This window comes from Protobothrops mucrosquamatus, unplaced genomic scaffold (assembly GCF_001527695.2).
Source record: "Protobothrops mucrosquamatus isolate PMUCROS unplaced genomic scaffold, P.Mucros_1.0 scaffold8, whole genome shotgun sequence".
NCBI classification, from domain to species: domain Eukaryota; kingdom Metazoa; phylum Chordata; class Lepidosauria; order Squamata; family Viperidae; genus Protobothrops; species Protobothrops mucrosquamatus.
This window is the reverse complement of record NW_015386395.1, coordinates 2,824,499-2,846,459: the sequence shown is the minus strand read 5'-3', so window position 1 is coordinate 2,846,459 and position 21,961 is coordinate 2,824,499. Positions and strand designations below refer to the sequence as shown.

The 21,961-nt window shown below is 40.9% G+C and overlaps 1 protein-coding gene across 2 annotated transcripts in view; it reads left to right on the top strand.

The window, feature by feature from the left end:
* LOC107282503 (protein kinase C and casein kinase substrate in neurons protein 2) overlaps positions 1-21,961 on the top strand; it is a 61,299-nt gene that overhangs the window by 24,834 nt on the left and 14,504 nt on the right. For both annotated transcript variants that reach the window (XM_015810284.1, XM_015810283.1), the window contains exons 2-8: positions 1,956-2,023; positions 4,696-4,852; positions 7,269-7,504; positions 7,912-8,073; positions 10,675-10,850; positions 15,341-15,461; positions 18,123-18,220. In XM_015810284.1, the coding sequence (XP_015665770.1) occupies positions 1,956-2,023; positions 4,696-4,852; positions 7,269-7,504; positions 7,912-8,073; positions 10,675-10,850; positions 15,341-15,461; positions 18,123-18,220 (1,018 nt within the window). The remainder of the gene's footprint in view (positions 1-1,955; positions 2,024-4,695; positions 4,853-7,268; positions 7,505-7,911; positions 8,074-10,674; positions 10,851-15,340; positions 15,462-18,122; positions 18,221-21,961) is intronic.

Here is a 21,961-nt window from a genome sequence, read left to right as displayed (position 1 = left end):
ACGTACAACTACGGACCTGCGCCTCTTCCGCCGAGCCTTGAAAACCCATCTATTCCATGCGGCCGGCCTGGCATAGTTTTGATTGGGCTTTGCTAGGGGTTTTATATGGGGTATTTTAGAGCAGGCTTTTTATTCAATATTTATTGTGATTTTTATTATTGCCTGTTCACCGCCCTGAGTCCCGTAAGGGAGATAGGGCAGTATATAAATTTAAATAATAAATAAATAAACATGACTCTCCAGCCAGATCTAACAGGATGGATAGACACCACTGAGGAGAGATGGTCCTGTAAATGGGTTGTTGTAAGGGTTTTCAGAATCTTTTCCCAAAGATCTGTAAAAAACAAAAAAAAAACTAGCTTGGCAGCTTCCTGTCATTTGAACTGAACACATTTGGAAGAGAGAAGCATGTGAAAACTGTAATGGAAGCCCTAAAAAACTTATCATAATTTTAAATTCAAAGAACTTCATTCTTATCACACACACACACACACACACACCCCAAGACAGGAGGGAAATCAGAAAACTGAGCCATCGTCAATGTGTATAACAAAGCACCTTCCACTTTCTATAAACTTATCTCTGGAGGCTTCCACTTCCAAAAAAGAGTATATCCATTTACCAAAAGTTTGCCTGAGAGACAGGAAGCTGTTTTACAACTGGGGCTGTTCTATGATAACACAACCCTCGTAGATTGGCCAAGCAAAGTGATAGCCAAAGCAGCATTCATCTTGGTTAAGGTTTAGTCTTAGCTTGATTAGTTTATTATTCAGATTTTTTTATGCAAACGAATCCAAGGAAAATAAATGAAATTATATTTTATAAATGCAGGATCTGGGTGTCCTACCCAATGCTTTGGTTTATGAAAAAACTCTTGGAACTCTGACAGAAAAGAATTTTTTAAAAAATCACGCTTTACCTGAAAATGTTGCATGTCGATTAGATGGTATATCTGCCATTAGCTGGCTTATATTTAAATCAAAAGGATCTATTATTTATGCAGGGAGCACATTCTCTCCCTACATCTTTTAAAAGTTCAGGGTTTCCAAAGAACTCTGGACAAGGGAGCAAAGTAAAGATGAAATATGTATAGAACCTAAAGATAAGTGTTTAGTTCTTCAAAGTAGTCCAGACAAGAAGTACAATCACGAGAACTAACCGTGGCTTTATTTTAAGGTTACAGTAACGGAATCTTGTAAAACTGGTGATCACTTTTAAAGCCCTTCATGGCATGGGCCCAGGTTACTCGAGGGACTGTCTCAGCCCACTTGGATTGACCCACTCCCGCTGGTTCTGTCAGCCTGAATATTCTGGCTGGCGGGGTCCGGGAGGAGGGCCTGCTCTACTGTTGCTCCTGCCCTCTGGAACATCTTGCCCCCTAATGTGAGGTTGGCCCCAACCCTCCTATTCTTTCATAAGGGCCTAAAGACCTGGCTCTGCCAGTTGGCCTAGGGCCCCAATAGGAGAACAGCACAGTGGAGGTAGTTGATTGAGTAACAAAAGATCACACCTCCCTCCATTCCACCTCTGCCTCCCCATGTGTCCTTGATTTTAATTTTTGGTTTTAATTTATTCATGTTTTAATGTAGATGCAATTTTTATGTCTGTAAGCCGTCCAGAGTTGCGTTATGGTAAGATGGGGGATCAATAAATTTTATAAAATAAAATAAAATAGAAAGTATTTTTCCCCTCTTTTCCTTTTACTCTCCAAAAATTAGAGGGGAACCCTTCTGTAACATGTCCCACATCCTTCTCCTTTGATGCGCTGAGATACCTTTTATCTGCCGGTTGGTCAGTCTGTGGCTCTTCCTTCTGTCTTCCAAAGTCATTCTCACATCCTGTTATAATAGGTTCTTCATTATTACATCTGGAATATGATTCCAAAACAATTGTTGAAGACGAGTACTTTATTTGATACTTTTGGATGCACTATGAGACCTGTTCCCTCTAAACAGGTGACACCATGTCTGTGATATACAGTGAGGTGGCTGCTGATGAGCCAACTACCAACAGCTTCTGGATGGTGAGTAGCTGATAACAGGGACGGTATGTCAGGAGGGGAGGAGGTTCAATGTATGTTTATGCAACATGTTTGACTCATTTACTGAGCTAGCTACAACACCTTGAGTCTTAAGATAACCGAATGGGTTGAGTTTGCATTGCATGCCAAACTACAAAACAAAAAACAAAGCAATATGCTAATTGGGAAGGGAAGGGAAGGGAAGGGAAAGGAAGGAAAGGGAAGGGAAGGAAGGAAGGTCACCTGAGATACCTGCCATAGTTCTCAGATGCCAGGTTTACATGATGCTCCACCAGATCAGAATGTCTCTATCACATACCAAGCTTCCATTGGACCTAGTGGGGTGGGTGGAAACAACCAGGAAGAGGCAAATAACCCAACTATGTGTGACAAATAGCACATCAGGTTTTTTTTTAAATCTTCTATTTATTTATTTGATTATTTTTATCCTGCCTTTATTATTTTTACAAAAAATCTCAAGGCAATGAACATATCCAACATACTTCTTCCTCCTTTTCCCAACAACAATCCTGTGAGGTGAGTTGGGCGAGAGAGAGTGACTGGCTCAAAGTCATCTAGTTGGGTTTCAAGGCTAAGGGGAGACTTGAACTCACAGTCTCCTGCTTTTCTAGCCTGGTGCCATAATCACTAGACCAGACTGGCTCCGAATTTCACCCAGAAGCAAACTGGAAGCCTGTGCGGGTTTCAGAGGAGAGGTGTAACATGGGCAGCCCAAAGTCCACCTGTAACACGCTGCTGTATTCTGCAACTTCTGGACTGACTACAAGGGAACTCCATATTAATTCCTTGGGATAAAAATCAGTGAAGTCAAGATTGCATGACATTGATAAAAGGGTAGCAAAAAGATAAATTGGGAGAGCTGAGGTGCTGAAGGTTTCTGATTTCCTAAAGGTAATGAAGGCATGTCCAAGTTGTAGGCTGGATTGGAAAGTTGAAAAAAAAATAGAAGAAAAAAAGTAACAGTCCCAAATTGCTGTGAAGAAAACCACATTAGGACATCAACAGTCAGCTGATTCAAGATTTCCTTTTCTCTTAATGTGGGTTTTTTTTAATGATCACATCACTTGATCTTAAACTTGAAAAAAAGAACTTGACTATAGCACTGCAACCTTTGGTATCAGAATTTTCTGTTATGTCTGGTTACATTCCACCCCCCACCGCCACCCCTGAGTTTTTAAAAATAAATGATGACTTAAAAACAATGTTCCTTGAACTTCAAACTAGCTACTCATACTTTAGCCTACTGTGTTGAGTGAATCCAACTCATAATTTATGATTCTCTGTGTTGTGCAAATTCAGAGAACTGGGTTAATTGAGTACACTGTAATTTGGTAAATTATGGACTAGCACGTTGTGCAAAGACTTCCAGTTTTGAAAACACATTTATCCTATTACCCCATATTCTTTTAAAATAATTAAGACATTACCTAATTTATGCTTGTTTTCTGGAACACTTAATGATAGTGCTTGGGTTTCTCTGTTTTTCAAGAATCCCAAGAGATTGGTTTGATTCTGGTTGGAATTCACAGGAGGACCCCAGAGGAGGTGATTTGGAAGGAAAGGCATTAAAGAGGAATGCTGTGGATATAATTTACTTGGACTTCAGTAAGGCATTTGACAAAGTAGACCACAACCTACTACTTGATAAGATAGAAAAATGCAGGTTAGACAGCATCACCACCAGATGGATCCGTAGCTGGCTGACCGGCCGTACTCAGCATGTGGTCCTCAATGGAACCGCATCTACATGGAGGGAAGTGTGTAGTGGGGTGCCCCAGGGCTCTGTTCTGGGCCCAGTGCTCTTCAACATCTTCATCAACGATCTGGACGAGGGGATAGATGGGGAACTCATCAAATTTGCNACTGTGAGAGGGACCTCGGAGTCCTAGTGGACAATCACCTAAATATGAGCCAGCAGTGTGCTGCAGCTGCCAAAAAGGCCAACACAGTGCTAGGCTGCATTAACAGAGGGATAGAATCAAGATCACGTGAAGTGTTAATACCACTTTACAATGCCTTGGTAAGGCCACACTTGGAATACTGCATCCAGTTTTGATCACCCCAATGTAAAAAAGATGTTGAGACTCTAGAAAGAGTACAGAGAAGAGCAACAAATATAATTAGGGGACTGGAGGCTAAAACATATAAAGAACGGTTGCTGGAATTGGGTATGTCTAGTTTAACGAAGAGACGGACGAGGGGGGACATGATAGCAGTATTCCAATATCTCAGGGGCTGCCACAAAGAAGAGGGAGTCAAGCTATTTTCCAAAGCGCCTGAAGGCAGGACAAGAAGCAATGGGTGGAAACTAACCAAAGAGAGAAGCAACCTAGAACTAAGGAGAAACTTCCTGACAGTTAGAACAATTAACCAGTGGAACAACCTGTCTCCAGAAGCGGTGAATGCTCCAACACTGGAAGTTTTAAAGAAGAAACTGGACAGCGATTTGTCCGAAATGGTATAGGGTTTCCTGCCTGAGCAGGGGGTTGGACTAGATGACCTCCAAGGTCCCTTCCAACTTTATCATTATTATTATTATTATTATTATTATTATTATTATTATTATTATTATTATTAGGCATTTTGAAGGGGCATTCCTGCACCACCAGACTGAGACCACTCCTCATCCATTCTTCCCATCCCTTCTCCTGCAGCCCAGTCACTACCAGAGCACTGTCAAACGTCTGGATGATGGGTACCGTGTCTGTGACCAGATTGTAGCCTGTTTCCAGGAACGGGCAAAGATTGAACGTAGCTATGCTCTGATGATGGATGAATGGAGTCGCAAGTGGAGGCCCCTGGTTGACGCAAGTGAGTGGTTTCATCCTTTTTCTGTGGATGTTCCAAATTCTGGTCTGCTTTACATGCAGGTTTGAAAGAACTGGGGGTTGGGAAAAAGAACTGGTACAAACATATATTCTAACTGTACATTAGTATGCTTGCTATTTTCTTCACGATGAAGGCCAAAACTGTGCCACACCTAGAATGTTTATTCTCAAGTTATTTACAACATAACTAGAGTGCATTGTAAATCTAACTCTGTTCCTTGTGTCTATGATGTATTGTCTCCAAGTTCTGAGTTATGCAGCTTTACCCTGATTTATTTCTATAGGCAAAGCATCAGCCCACCACAAAAATAGAATACAATATAGGGAGTTAGGATGATTAATTATTATTCCACAGCCTTTTCGGGTCTTTCCCCACTTATACCCAACTATTGCCCCAAAGCACCCTTGCAACATCTTTTTCCTACCATGATGCTGCCTTCAATTTGTCCCCAGTCCATGTGTGAAACCTATTATTTCTTGCTGTACTAATAGGTATTTCCCTTTTAGTCCAACATCATTCAAGGACAACCTCAAGGTATATAAAATCAGGTTTTGTCACCCATTATACAAAATGGTGATTGCAGTGAGTAGGAATGGTGGAAATAAGGGACAGCAAATGTTGTATAGTTTTCTAGAGACCACATGGATGTAAAATACTTCAGCTCAACAACAGGAAAAGTTTCTTTTTCTCTATTCCAAGATCTTCTAAGGTTTGTTCTTGCCACAAACTTTTAGCTTGTTCTTTTTATTCCTAGAATATACTACGGAACCATTTCAAAAAACGTTCCAGGAAAATTCTCCTTTCAATTTTCCTAGTTCTGCTGTATTTATTCTAAATGTTGATATAGCTAGTTATAATACTTTAATGCATTCTCTAGAGTCTAGTCTAAAACTAGCACCAGTTGTAAAAGATAGATAGATAATTCCCATGATATGGGACTGGGTGATTTTTTTCCCCTTTGAAATGATGATTTCATCTTGATAAAGTGTCTGGGAGGGTAAGTATTACTGACGGGATGGTAATATCTTTGCTCTGATGCCTACAAAAGAAACCGGTTTTTCTATGGATAGTTGCTGTTGACAACCTATGCAAATGAAAAGCCAAATAAACTGTGCCTTCTAAAAGTTATTTAAGAAAATCTAGATGTTTTACCGATATATTCCAGAGACTTGCCCTGCAGCATTTTAACAACTATTATATGAGAATGCTGTTAGGTTTTCTTTTGTTTTTAACATACTTGAAACTGCAGTCTTGAGCAATTAGTAAAATGCTGGGACTCATCTGCAAATAATTCAGGATGCATATATTTTTTTGGAATTATCTCCTAGAGTCCAGGTGATGTCATTCCAAAGGATGCTATCATAGTATTATTATAGACTGTAAACTATAGATGGGTAATCTTTTTCCCAGAATGCTCTGTACTCAGGAAGTGTCCTGCCAAAAGTCAGTGATAAATGTTGCACTATAGAACATCGTGAATCCCATTTCTGTAGCCCGTGTGCATAGCTGAAATACCTGATATAAAATACCTGATATAAAATTCATAGCTGCCGGTTGGCCAGTGGTGTTTCATTTAAAAAGTCAAGCTGTTGGCTGTGATAAGGCAATCAAAGGACCATGATGAACATAAAAAACAAAAAATCAGAGTTTCAATTACACAGTCACGGCTGCTACCTTGACTTTTTTAACTATAGTCTGTAGACACTCCTACAGCTGCCATATCATTTATCTGGCTGATTGCACTTAAATAGCAGTAGCATTTAGACTTATATACCACTTCACAGTGCTTTACAGCCCTCTCTAAGCAGTTTACAGAATCAGCCTATTTTCCCCAACAATCTGGGTCCTCATGTTGCCAACCTCGGAAGGATGGAAGGCTGAGTCAATCTTGAGCCGGTCAGAATCGAATTCCTGGCAGTCGGCAGAATTAGCTTGCAATACTGCAGCCACTGTGCCACCATGGCTCTTGTAGTAAAAGCAGGGTTTCTCAATGTTGCCCCCTTCAAGATGTGTGGAAAGCATGGGTGGCTGAGGAATTCTGGGAGTTGAAGTCCACATGTGGCCAAGGTTGAAAAAGACTCATTCAGAGTAGGCCAATTTTCGATCTACCAATCTAAATATGGATCTCTGCCCACTCTCACCTCCGATGCACTAACATCTGTGTCGGTGGAGAAAATCCTGCACATGACTACAACAGAGTAAAAGTTGCCAGTGAAGTCAATTTTTCATTGGCTTCCCTACCTAGATCACTTTTCCAGTTCTCCAATTCCTCAATAAAGCATCAAGGTTGCATTCAAGCATCAAGGTTGCATTCTTCAAATCCTAAGAAATCAATTTTGCTGCAGTGAAGGAATTTATGAAATCCTGTCATTCCTTACCCTTCCTCCTTCACTTCTAGGCCCGGTATATGGTTCCCTACTTCGGGCGTGGCAAGCTTTCCTGGGGGCTTCTGAGCGGTTAAGCCGGCTACACATGGAGATGCAAAGGGCTTTGGTCTCTGAGGATGCTGGAACCATCCGATCCTGGCAGCACAACTCTTATCACCGCAAGCTCTTTGGGGGCTTCAAGGAGTCTTGTGAACTAGAAAATGGTTTCCACCGGGCTCAGAAACCCTGGACTAAGAAGCTGAAGAAGGTAGGAAGAACATGACCTTTGGAAGTTCTTTGGAAGTGTAGAGAAAGGTAAAGACATGGAGGAATAGAATCCAAGGATTTAGGTTTGTTTATGAAGCAAAAGAAGCCTGGTGAACCAGGTTTATCTTTATTGTGAGCTTGTATCCCTCTTTCCCTTTGCCATGATCCCTACCCTTTGCCACCCAGGTCCAACTTGAAGCCGTAGAATGAGGTTGGAAAAAGTCCTCAGTTTATGAATAATAGGAGGTTGGTGTTGGCCGCTTACAGAGAGGACACATTTCCTTCCTACTGACTCCATAAATTAAGGGTATATGGAAATTAAGAAACAGGTTTGCTGGGATTACTGGGTCCCAAATGCCTTGACTTTTCATTCCCTTCTTCCTCATGATCGTCGACTCCTACATTCAGACAGAGAAGGCCAAAGCTCTGTATCACAAGGCCTGTCGCAAAGAGCACATTGCAACACTGAGGGAGAATGGAATTCAGGCAGCATCAGGGATTGAAGTTTCTCCAGATCGGCAACGTGCTTTGCGGGAAGAACATCAACGTTGTAGCCAAGAAACCATCAAGGTAGGGGATTTTTCCTACCTCTCCATGTTCTCTATTGCTCCTGGCTACTGAGGCAATTTGTCAGATAGGCCAACAAAATTCTGTCCATCTATTATATGCTACTGTTGGTTCCACCATCAGCTGGCCATTGCAGATAGTCTTCTGTTACGACCACAATTGAGTCCAAAATTTATGTTGCTAAGTGAAACATTTGTTAAGTGAGTTTTGCCCCGTTTTAGGAACTTTTCCCCCCACAGTTATTAAGTGAATCATTGCAGGTGTTAAGTTAGTAACATGGTTGTTAAGGGAATCCGGCTTCCCCATTGACTTTGCTTGTCAGAAGGTCGCAAAAGGGGATCACATGACCCCAGGACACACTGCAACCGTCATAAATATGAGTCAGTTGCCAAGCATCTGAATTTTGATCACATGACCATTGGGATGCTGCAACGGTCATAAGGGTGAAAAATGGTCATAAGTCACTTTTTTCACTGCCGCTGTTACTTCCTGTATATTCTCTTTAAAATATAAAGCAGAAACAGAAGTACAGTTCCCAGCATTCTTCATTTTAGGCCAGAGTTGTTGTGAGTTATATTTTAGCAACATCTAATTAACAGTTCCCTGATACTTTTGTCAAATTATCAATTGACTAGTGGGGTTAAGGAACATGTCCCCCTCTTGTACCTTCTTTGACTTAGGACCAGAATTTCCATTGCTAAGCAAGGCAGTTAGTCATACCCAATTTTATGACCTTTTTTGCCATGGCTGTTAAGCAAATCACTGCATCTGAATCCCACAGTTGTTAAGTGAATCCTGCTTCCACCTTTGATTTGGCTTGTTGGAAGCCAGCTGGGAAGGTTGCAAAAGGTGATCACATGACCCCAGAAACTGCAACTGCTGTAAATAAATGCCAGTTGCCAAGTGCCCAAATTTGATCACATGACCATGCAAGAATCATAAGTGTGAGGACTGGTTGCAAGCAAGTTTTTTCAGTGCAGTTGTAAGTTTGAGCAATGGCTAAATCAATGGTTGTAAGTTGTTTTTACTGTGCAGCAATGATTGAGATCTCTTGCTAATATCTGGGTAATGTTTGGGGCTTGGGGATTTATCTGGAATAAAAAAATCCAAAACAAACAATTTTTCTTTCCTTTGATTGGAAATGCAATTATGCAGAACAATATTGTTGCTTGAGTACAGCAAACTAAATACAAAATCTGTTTGAAGAACAGTGTGACCTTTTAATATTCTGGATTGGGTTCAAAAAGAAAATTAAAAAATTATGAATTGCAGATTTTTTTTCAAGTCAGCCAATTCAAACCTCCTTTGAGCTCATCAAGGTGCTGGGTGTGCAGAGTTTTTTTTACCCACAATTACAGAACAGTAGGAGCAAGTTACAAACTTACATTACAATGTGAAGGACACAATTCTACACATATGATGTATGTATGTATGTATGTATGTGTATATATATATATATATATATATATGTATGTATATTTTTATGTATGTATGTATGTATATATGTATGTGTATGTATATATATGTGTGTGTATTATATATTATTTTAAAAATGCGAGTCCCGGGTATATTCATAATAGAAAAAAACTACTAAAAACATTGATCTCCGAGACTAAACATTTATTAAGAACTAAGCTTTTGTCAGCAGCTGCTGACATTGTCAAAGTATAAGCCAGGATCTGAGAATGCTCATCCTTATAGTCTTTGGGAAGCTTAAGATTTAGACAATGAGCATATCATAGGTCTGTCCATCCTCTGCATACCTACAATTGGCTGCATCAATCTTGTTTCTGCTGTGCTAACCGATATCTGTTTGAATTTTACTGCTCTGCCTCTCCCCACATGCCCCGCCCACCTAGAATGTTCCATCCAAAAAAGGTGCCGGAACTCTTGTTCTGGGCGCTCTATGACAAATACACACACAAACACACACACACACACACACACACACACACACAGTGCTTTTTTGTAAAAAAAACGGTGCCGGAACTCTGTTCTGGGCATTCTATGACAAATACACACACACACACACTGCTTTTTTGTAAAAAAAAAAAAAAAAAAGGTGCCGGAACTCACACACATCATACAACCCTTAGTGTCCCCACCAAAACTGCCCCAAATATTACCAAGTATTGGCAACCTCATCCCAAGATCTCATAAGCTCTCAGAAATCTCAAGAGTCTCTCAGAATCTTGTGAGATTTGATGAACTTGTAAACATTTAGCAATTACAGAGATACAGACACACACAGAGATATTAAATGCTTATTTAATTTGGAGTGTTATGATGCGATTTGAGTGGGAGTACATATTCTAACACCCACAAGCACTGATCTCTGTCTACATCCTATAGTCATTTAGGTTCCCTGGTCTAAGGCAGGAGATAACCCATAAATCATATTCAGCTCCCCAAAGAGGATGGGTTTCTTCCTCCCTCTCCCTGCAATGCAGCAAAACCAACCCGTCTGGTTACTATGGGCCACAAGGAGTGGTCTGCAGGTGAAGGAACATCGCCTTGTCCAAGAGATACTGTATGCTTAGGGATGGGGATCCAAAAGATTGAAGAATCTGAAAGCATATGAATTTTCTTGGCTCTGGTTAACAGATCCGGGAACGCTATGAGAAGGCTCTGAAGGAGCTTGACCGTTGCAGTCCTCGCTACATAGAAGAAATGGAGTCTGTGTTTGAGGAGGGACAGGCTCTGGAGCAGAAACGGATTGTCTTCCTCAAAAGTGCCTTCCTCGCCCTGCATCGGCGTCTTGACATGTCTGCAGATTCCAGGTGTGAAAAAAGGAGTCTTGCATCAGCTCCAAGAATAATATGTGGAGTTATTTCTTTATAGTTTTTTTTTATTGTTGTTGGCCTACAGACAGACTAAAACCACAATCTGCATAGCTATAAATATACTCTGTGAACTGCTAGAGAGAGTCCTTTTTTGCCCTCTTCCTGCCTACCAGAATTCATTGCCCTTTTGCTCTCTGGAAATCAGCCCTTCCCTCCTATGATTCTAACTACATTCCACTACATCTTGAGTGCTATATAACTCATACAGCTGGTCTCACATTGTTCAGATCCATTTGAAGAAGTTGGTGTTAAGAAGTTGGTATTAAGCTTCATGCAGCAGTATTTTCTCTCATGAAAGAAGCCATTGCACATTGAAAGGGATGGTAAAATGGCCATTATTGGACACCAGGGCCATTTTTCTTAGTTATTTATGCAATTTATCTACTTCATGCTTGACTGAGGAATTCTGAGAGTTGAAGTCCGCATATCTTAAAGTTGCTAAGGCTGAGAAACAATGATCTACTCTCTCTATCCTCATGGATGTCAGATATGGATTACTGGCTAAAAAGGGATGAATTAACTCCTCCAGGTGTACAGTACCAACATTTGCCATTAGATGGAGGAGTAAAGCCAAGGGTGACCATTGAGGAGGGATAAAAAAAGTCAAGATACCCACTTTAATTGTACAATCAAACCATCATCTTGATTTATTTGATCACCAGATGTCCTGATGTTTCCTTCATTCCCTTGAGTCTATCTCTCCATGGGCAGCTGTAGATGTCCTCTGCCCTCTTTACCAGAATGCTGCATTCCACAAAAGAACTTGTAATTGATTTACAATTATGTAGTCAGAGTAGTTAAGTAGTTCAACAACTACTTTCCCATTGTCTACCCTATAGAATATATTCTCATTACAGTTACTCTGACCTTCCCACTTCCATGGCTGATTTTCCATGGACAACTCTCCATGGACAACTTGCTATGGCCAACTCACCATGGGACAACGCAGGACAATTCAACATGGGATAACTCAAGAGAGGGACAAGAGACAAAAGTGACTCCATACTCTGGCTCACCCTAGCCTCAAGGACTTCTAATTTGAGAAGGTTCAAACCTAAAGTAAGACAAGGCCCACTGCAATTCACTTGTACCTCTCTTGAGTTATCCCACAATGAATTGTCCCACAGTGACCTGTCCTGCAGTGAGTTGGCTGAAGCAAATTGGCCAGGATGAGATGGCTGAGGCAAGTCGGCCACAGTGAATCGGCTGTGGCGAGTTGTCCTAAACCCCTGTAAAGATCCATCTCAGCTAACCATCCAAGAAAGCAGAACTTTTGAAACAGGCTTTGTCTCAAAAGAAAACTTTTATTAGGGGCTAGTGACAGTAGGGACGTCAAGGCGATATCTGGGTAAAATCCTGTTTGAATGGTATAATTAAACCAGCAATATTCCTCCTCCCACCATGTCCATTTGAAATCCAGCCAATCTACAGGTGGCACAATGAGCGGGTAACTCGTACAGTTGACGAGCATCTCAAGGTCTTCTCCAGCTTTAGTTTCTCTGTAACTGTCTCCCTGATAAGGGAGACAAATTCCTTTCTCAAGTGGATAGAGGTGGAAGAAGGAAAGCAGAAAGTGAAAGTTATCCCAAGTGAAAGCAAACATCCCTCCTCCCCCCAACTAAATGGCAGACCCCAAAGCAAAGCACAAGAATATATATATATATGGAAGTGAGACAGATAAGGATTTGGGGATCTAATATACGCCCCCCCTAAAAGAATGGGAAATCCACCTAAAAGACAAAAAGGGAGGGGAACAACAATATATACACATTAATTTGGCTTATCGGGATATTGGGAATGGAAACGTCTAAGAAGGTTAGGGGCTCTAACATGTCTCTTGTACACCCACTCATTCTGGGCAGAAGAGAGATTCTTCCAAGCTACTAAGTGTTGTGTCACCCCATGATGTATTTGAGAGTCCAAAATGTCCTTAATCTCAAAGTATTGTTCACCCTCAACTATGATAGGTGTGGGTGCCTGAGGAGCAGGAGGCCTAATGTGAGAAGTGATCTCTGGCTTGAGTAAACTGCAATGGAAAACAGGATGTATTTTCCGAAGGTTCTTTGGCAAGTCCAATTCAACTGTCACAGAATTGATGATGCGTTTGATAGAGAAAGGTCCGACAAATTTAGGCCCTAATATCTTAGAAGGTTGTAAAGACTGCAAATACTTCGTGGAGAGGTACATTCGGTCTTCAATTTTATATGGTTTTTCCTCCACTCTCCGTTTATTGGCCTGAGTCTTATAAGCTTCTTTGGCTTCATCCAGAGCTTTCCTGACTACTGGCCAGATATTTTGTAATTGCTTAATCCATTCTTGCAAGGAGAAGATTTCAGGCTCCTTGACAGGAAGTTCAGACATAGCCACAAATGCTTGACCATTAGCTATTTGAAATGGAGTAAAACCTGTACTGGAGTGCACAGCATTGTTATAAGCCACCTCAGCAAATGGTAACAGGTCAGACCAATTGTCTTGTTGATAATTAATGAAACATCTCAGATATTGTTCTAGAACTGAGTTCAATCTCTCTGTCCCCCCCCCCCATTAATTTGCGGATGGTGCGAAGATGATAGCCCTTGATTAGAACCCATCAAGTCCAGAAAAGCTTTCCAGAACTTAGAGGTGAATTGAACTCCTCTGTCTGAAATTATACGTTGTGGGGCCTCGTGAAAAAGATATATCAGTTATGACCCAAATTACAGGGTTTCCAGCACTTTCAGGCAGCTCTACAATAAAATCCACAGAGATCTCTCTCCAGGGTGTTGACGGACTTGCTATTGGTTGAAGCAATCTTGGGGATTTAGCCGCTGCACATGTGAAGTAACTGGCTACATAGCTTTCTATGTCTTTTTTCAAAGCAGGCCACCAAAACTGTCTTTTAATGAGATGTAAGTTTTTTACAAATCCAAACTGTCCACCAGTTTTTGAGTCATGCCTAGTTTGCATTACTTTAAGTCTTAAAGTGGCTGGGACATAAAGTTTCTCCTTCTTTATCGGGAGAGGCAGGTTCTGGATATTTCTTCTTTGCTTTTTTATTCCCTCCACCTCGGGTAAGAGTGACTTTCGGGGCTTCCTCCTCCCACCAAAGTCATAATGTCCATTTAAAATCCAGCAGGTGGCACAATGAACAGGTAACTGGTACAGTTGGCACGCATCTCAAGGTCTTCTCCAGCTTTTGTTTCTCTGTAACCATCTCCCTGATAAGGGAGACACATCCCTTTTTCAAGTGGATAGAGATGGAAAAAGGAAAGCAGAAAGTGAAAGTTATCCCAAACAAAAGCAAACATCCTCCTCCCCCCAGCTAAATGGCAGGCCCCAAAGCAAAGCACAAGAATGTGTATATGAAAGGGAGACAGATAAGGATTTGGGGACCTGACAATCCTTTAGTGTTAAGGCTTAGGTAAGTCTTCCATTTCCCCTTTTCCTTTCCCTCTCATCCAAACTTCTTATTCTTGAGCTACCTCTCCCAACTTCTCAGCTTCTCATAGATGAAATTTCTCATAGACGAAACCTCACTGCTAGTTGATTATGTGATCAATTATGCACTATCAAGCCCAACTCTTAATGATGGCTCTAGGACAACTTTAGGTTTGAACCTTCTCAAGTTAGAAGTGATCGAGGCTGGAGTGAGCCAGAGTTTAAGTCACTTGTCCCTCTTATCCCTCTCTTCAGTTATCCCATACTGAATTGTCCCGCTGCAAGTTCTCCCATAGCAAGTTGACCATAGGAAGTTGGCCATGGTGAGTCAGTCGCAGGAAAACAGCCCGGGCAAGTCAGGCAGGTTGAGTTGGCTGGGGCGAATTGGCCAAGGCAAGTAATCCCATTCTGCTTAGTAACCACATAGAGAGGTTTTCTCCATGACAATCAGTGCCTAAGCTGTTCTTGCCTTCACCATTTCTACCAAAAAAAGCCTCCATTCTACGCTATCTCCCATTTCATGGCCTGACCTTTAGAATGGGAACTAGCTAAACTATACCTTGGCATCTCCCCAGGGAAAATCTTATCTATTCCCAAAATATGCACCTCCATTCTCCTCCCACCCATCTGGTTCTTTTTCCTACATCCTGCAATCTAGCCTGCCTTGCCTTATTTTTATTTATTTATTTATTTTACAAAACTTGTAGCCAACTTTCCTGAAAAGCACCAAGTTGTGCTTGGTGTTCAATCGTTCTCTTTTGGATATATATACAGTATACATACATAAATAAAAATGGTTGGAAAGCTCAGTAGAATTCCATGAGGCAAATGTTGCAACAGTACATCCTGTAAAAACCTGTAAATCAGTTTCACAACATTGGTAAACGCCCTGAGGACAGCATCTGGGATCAGACTTGTTCTATACACATTGTGCCTAAGTGGGAACGTTTTCTGCATCTGTGCACAATTGTATGCACGATAATCTCATCTCTATTTCTCTTTTTCTTCAGTATCCAAGCTGTTTATAGTGACTTGCATCAGGCCATTGAGGAGATAAATGACCAAGAGGATCTTAAGTGGTGGCATAACCGACATGGCCCAGGAATGCCTATGAACTGGCCAAAATTTGAGGTGAGAAGCATTTCTTCTTTAATGGTAGGAGAAGAGCATGCTGCATGTTCTCGGACTCCTTCCGGGTTTCCATTTATGCACAGAAAGAAAAATGTCCCAATATAGTGATACAGATAGTCCTCAACTTACAGCGGTTCATTTAGTGACCACTCAAAGTTACAACGGCCCTGAAAAAAGTGACTTATGACTATTTTTCACACGACCATTGTAGCATCCCCAATGGTCATGTGATCAAAATTCAGACACTTGGTAACTGACTTGTATTTATGACGACTGCAGTGTCCTGGGCGTCATGTGATCCCCTTTTGCAACCTCTGACAAGGAAAATCAATGGGGAGGCCAGATTCACTTAACAACTATGTTACTGACTTAATGACTGCAGTGATTCACTTAACAACTGTGGCAAGACAGGTCGTAAGATGGGGCAAAACTTACTTGACAAATGTCTCACTTAGCAACAGAAATTTGGGGCTCAATTGTATTCATAAATCAAGGACTATCTGTAGTTCCCAGTAAAAAAAAGGAATCCACTGTTCAGTTGATTCTAAATCCAGATAATCTCACTTCTCCATGTTGCTTTTTTCCTCAGAAACAAAGAATTATTTTTCTTCAGAGCCTTCAGGTTGATAACTAACTACTGTTTTTAAACATCCTCTGTGACAAAACAATTCAGCTGATAGCTAGTGAAATATTTCAGATTGTTTGATAACAACAGTAAGCTCATTTGTCCCTTTTTTGACAAGTTACCAGAAATATCTTGGAAGAAATAAAGATTTTTGCTTTCTTTTAACATTCCATTTACACCTTTTAACAATTATGGCTTAGTGCCATAAAAATAGATTATGAGTTTAAAATTAGAGCTAAACCCCACAGCTCGGTTTAAGAATCTCCAGGCCCTTCAGGCTGAGACAATCTGATTTATTTAATTATACTGTTTGCCTTTGTATTTCTTTCAAGGTAAACTATGGGATTTTACTGTAAAAAAATTCTTAGCACCAAATGGAATATAAAAGACACCTAAGTTTTAATAGTGCAAAAATCTTACACCTACATTCTTCTCTAGCATTTTGTATAGTCTGGCAAATGGGGCCCAGTTGAAGGAAGGCTTCAGGAACCTATTTATATGGAATACAGAATAACAGAATTGGAAGGGATCTTGGAGGTCTTGTAGATCTAGTCCAACTCCCTACTCGATCAGGAGACTTTATATCATTCTGGACAAATGGCTATCCAATGCCTATTTCATGCTGGCTCAGGAATTCTGGGAGTTGAAGTTCACGAGTCATAAAAGAGCCAAGGTTGCCTACCCCTGGGCCCTATTTAAAACCTCCAATCGAGCACCCACAACTTCCGGAGGGAAGCCGTTCCACTGATTAATTGTCTTTGAGAAATATTAATGGCTTCTGAGAAATAGTCACCAGAGGTAGTTCTCAACTTACAGCCATAATTGGGAGCAGAACTTCCATTGCTAAGTGAGGCAAACAAATGTGCCCAATTTTACAACTGTTTTTGCAAGGTCATTAAATGGATCACAAGGTTGTTAAGTAAACCCAGCTTCCATCATTGACTTTGCTTGTCGGAAGCTGGCTGGGAAAGTTGCAAATGACAATCACATGACACTGGGGCACTGCAGCTGTTGTAAATATATGCCAAGTGCCCAAGTTTTGATCATGGAGATACTGTAACAGTCATAAGTGCAAGGACCAGTTGTAGATCACTTTTTTCAGCACATCTTAATTGAATGATCACTAAACAAATGGTTGTAAGCTGAGGTCTACCTGTATTCCACATAAAACAAGTAAAAAGCCAAATTGCAAAATAATGCAGGTAGTCCTTGACTTACAACAGTTCACTTTAGTGACCGTTTGATGTTACAACAGCACTGAAAAAGTGACATGACCATTTTTCACACTTACAACTGTTGCAGCATCCCCTTGGTCACGTGATTTACATGCAGATGCTTGACAACTCACATTTATGACGTTTGCGTGTCCCCGGGTCATGTAATCCCCTTTCGCGACCTACTGACAAGCAAAGTCAATGGGGAAACCGGATTCACTTAACCGCATTACTAATTTAACAACTGCAATGATTCACTTAACAAATGTGGCAAGAAAAGTCATAAAATGGGGCAAAACTCACTTAAGAAATTTCTCATTTAGCAACAGAAATTTTGGGCTCAGTTGTGGTCATCCGTTGAGGACTACCTGTATCGAAAATTGTTGGGGGCACTAAAAAATAATAATAAACAAATTGCCCAGCATGTTTGGATGGAAATTTTTTCTCAGGGGAAATGTATTACTTTATTAAAGTTTCATACATTTTTCAATCCTTTTTGGGAAGGGCAGATTTTATGTTTCTCCTTTGAACTAGCTGCCATCTATCTCTTGAGATAATTTCTTACTGGAAAATCCACTTCACCTATCCCCAAAATATTATAATGCTTTTTGTGCTGTGGTGATTAGAGACTTCCTGCGGGTGACTGACAGATCCAGCTACCCAAGGAGGTATAAATATCAACAAAGTTCTGCATATCGTGAGGCTGCCCTTTTGATTCCTAACCCCTTTCAACTTTTCTTCTTCTTTTTCATTCTGTCAAGAAATGCAGCCTAAATTCAGATTTGACATTTTTCCTTCTCCCTCTCCTCTCCTGCTATCCAGGATTGGAGTCCTGATCACGAGTCCCCACAACTGAAGGTCAAGAAAGCAAAAGAACTAGAGAAAGTGACACTCTGCAACATCTCCTCTATCAAGAGCTGGTGAGTTGTGTCTCCCCCCCCCCCTTCCTTCTCACCCTCCAAAATCAGCGAAAGAGATAAGACAAAATAATGTTGGACAATGTGTTCCTCGTAGTGTCCAACCTCTGAACTCAATACATCTTGTCTTCCTAGGATAAGAAGACCCCTCCTTTTAATGATTGCTAATGGGTTAAAAATCAGAAAGCACAGAATAAGAATGGATGGGCACTTTTCTCAATTTTGGGGGTGGGAACAGGAGCTGGAATGATTTTGTGTGACCTACAAGCTGCCCAAGTTTGCAGATATGATTATAAACAAGGTAGTGAAGACTGGACATAATTACGAAGTGACTGAATGGTCAAATGGCAACTATGATCCAGTTTAAATAAGTGTAATGTGATGCCCCAGTGGGGCAGAAAGCCCTAACTTTGCATAAACCCAGAGATGATTTAAGCTGCTTGTGACTAACTGAAAAAGGGTATTGGCCTCAAATGGAGAACTCAGTGAAAACGTCAACTCGATTTTTAACGCTGGTGAAAGAAATCAAATTCTGTCATTAAGGGCCACAAGGAAAAGGACTGAAAATTGCCAACATTGTAATGCAATATATCAAATTCCATGTTAAGGACCACAAGAAAATGGATTGAAAATTGTCAACATTGTAAAGCAATAACACAAATCTATGTTACGTCTACAGCCGGAATACCATATATAGTTCCGATTGCCAAGTTTAAAAAGGATACAGTAAGCTAAAAAAAAGAAAGTGCAAAAGAGAACTCCCAAATGATCTGGAGAATCAACCATTCTTTCTGCCAGAAAAAAAACTGGAATATTTGAACTTGAAAAGAGGAGGAAGGCGCCTGACTGAGTATATGAAAATGGCATGGGGCATAGGAAAACCCTAACTCTTAAGACATTAGGGTCAGAGGTCACCCAGTGAAACTGAGGAGATTTAGAAAAGAAAGAAGCAAGGGCTTCTTTATAGACTATATAATTAAAGTATTATGAGGTACAGCAGTAGCCACAGATTTGGATAGTTTTGAAAGTCATTGGGTATCTTGGCATTGGGGGGCATCAGAGGAACAATGGGGAGAGGGAGGAACAAGAACTTCAGAGACATCTGGTTGACCACTGGAAAGCTGTGGTGTGATATAGTAGGGTAGTCTTTATGTTTCTAGTGATCAAGACACTCTTCTACCGGAATTCTCGTAAACTAAGTGAATAATACTTGGCAACAGCAGGAAGCCTGTAATTAAGAAAGGGTGATTTGCCTAGAGCCACTTACTTGTCTGATTAACGCAGCACACCAGCCTATGGTTTGCTTAATCATTATCAAATAAGCCACATTTGGCTGGGTTTAAACTCCATGCTGAACCATAAAGCACAGTATACAAAACAAGATGGTTGGATTCACACAATATATGCGTGTGGTTTTGGCTTAGTAGCTGTGAAACTGCTGAATTTCATCATCTTCATCATCATCATCATCAAAAAAAAAAAAATTGAGCCAGACCTTCCCAGACTGATAGTCTAGTCCAGGGGTGTTCAAACTGCCGGCCCGCGGGCCGGTTTCATCATACTGGAGCCGCGCCCACCCCATTGCCGGCAATGACGAAAAAGCTCTGATACGTGACGTCACGAGTTTGACATCTCTGGTCTAGTCCAGTGATTCTCAGTTTCTGCAACTTTAAGCTTTGTGGACTTCAACTCCCAGAATTCCTCCAGTCAGTCTGTTGCATCATATACTCTCATATTTTCCATTTATCATTAATACTGTAGGTACAAGTGGAAGTGGAAAGGCACTTCTCACTTGTGAGCAAAGTCAAAGGATGTTTTCCTTGGCATTGCTACAGATATTCCAACCTAACCTGACATTGAAAGTTTTGGATCTAATGAAGTCTCTTCTCTTCCCAAATACCATCCCTGACTGGCTGCAGGGCTTGTCGTGCCCTTCAACTTGCTTGGATGGCCAGTTCTTTGAGACAGTTCCACATGACTCCACAGGGGGCATTATTTATTTCTGAATGCATAAAAGTTCAGTTGACTTGAAAGGAGATCACCAAGCGAGGTCAGTCAGAAAACATGCAGGTTCTTGTTTAACACATGAAGATTGAAATGGGCATGAGAATGACAGAGCAGACCCATGAGCCGATCTCTTGATATTTTGGAATTGCTACTTGATAAAAGTGTCTGTAAGAATCTGCACTTGATTAGAGAGGGAACATTTCACAGCTATGCAATTTATTAAACTTTAATGTGGTTAGCTGGTTTTGTGTACTGTGCTATCCTTGCAAGTGTGGTTTATTGAATTTAAAAACTGTATCTTGACATACTATGTGATGTCACCTGCTTGGGTTAGTAACCATGATTAAGGCTTAGCTACTTATGCGGACCTAGCCAACTATATTTCATAAACCATTATTTTAAAACAGTTGCTACAATGTATATGTCGCATTTCTATGTATAGGGTCACATGCATATTTGAATATTCCTTGTTGCGCCTTTATTATAGTACAATAATACTCTAAAATGTGTATTGGACCCACTAGAAAGAAAACAGGAATCATAACTATCTGTGCCAACAGCAGCTCTGTCGTGGGAATGTGTGTTTATTCAACTTCTTGAAGCTTGTCCTTCTCCAATCAGATTCTGAACCTCTGAAAATGCTTTTCAGGAAAAAAAATTAAACATTAGTATTGAGACTTGATTCATCTGTGGTTTGATCCTAAGAAAACTTCTGAAAGCCCTTTCAAGTATTCAGCAAATTTTATAATATGTGCTAGGAGATGAATGTGATAATTAAAGAGAGATTTACTCTCGGTTGCTGTGTTGTTGTTATAACAAGAAGAAAGTACTTCTGGTTTGGATTTAATTTTATTTGGAAGGGATCTTTCAGGTTGTGGTATTTTATAAAACTTTACTGTATTTACAAATATCCGGGCTGCACTTAACTATTCCATGAGACAGCCAAATCCATTTTAGAAATTTGTGCTGATTATTTTTCTGAGGTAAGTTTTATGTTTTTGGGTCGCAGGCATTAAACGAAGACACATGGTGAACACCAAGCTTTCTTTATTGACTCCTCCTTACAACCAGCTACCACCAAAAAGGCACGCAGGCCTTTTATACTGTCCTGAACCCGGACAGTGTCAGCCAATAGGAATCTGGCTGCTTTCGCGCCTTGCGCATGCGCACAAGGCTGGCGACAGCCAATCTGGTCCCAGGCAGCTTTTGGTCTGCCCGGGACCATTTGCAACATTTTTGAGCCTGCTGAATGCTTCAGCAGGCTGAGGACACAACAACCCTCCCCCTAGATAAAACAATAAACCTTATGATGTAACAGCACAGGTACATATGTTCAAGGGACTAGGGGTTAATGGAAATCACAGTTTGTCTGCACACAGGCAGAACACTCATACATTATAATTATTCAAAAGAAAATACAACTAATAATATCCTGGGGATAACACCCCTTACTGAGTGTTAGAACTGCATCTTGTTAAGGACCAGCAAGTTTCCCTTAGAATTGACAGAAACCTCACATAGTCCTCAAGATGTTTAGGTGGGGAGACTTCCGGTGGCAGGCGATTTCGCTGGTCGCAGCTGTTTGCTGCCTCCCGCCTGTTTTGCGTAAAAGCCGGTTTGACAGCCAGCATCTGCTGTCAAACGGCTTGATACCTTTCCCCTGGGCATAAGGGGATCGGTGAGCTGCCCGGGGTAGGAGTTGAGTTCCCGAGTCGTCCTATATGGACGATGTAGGCG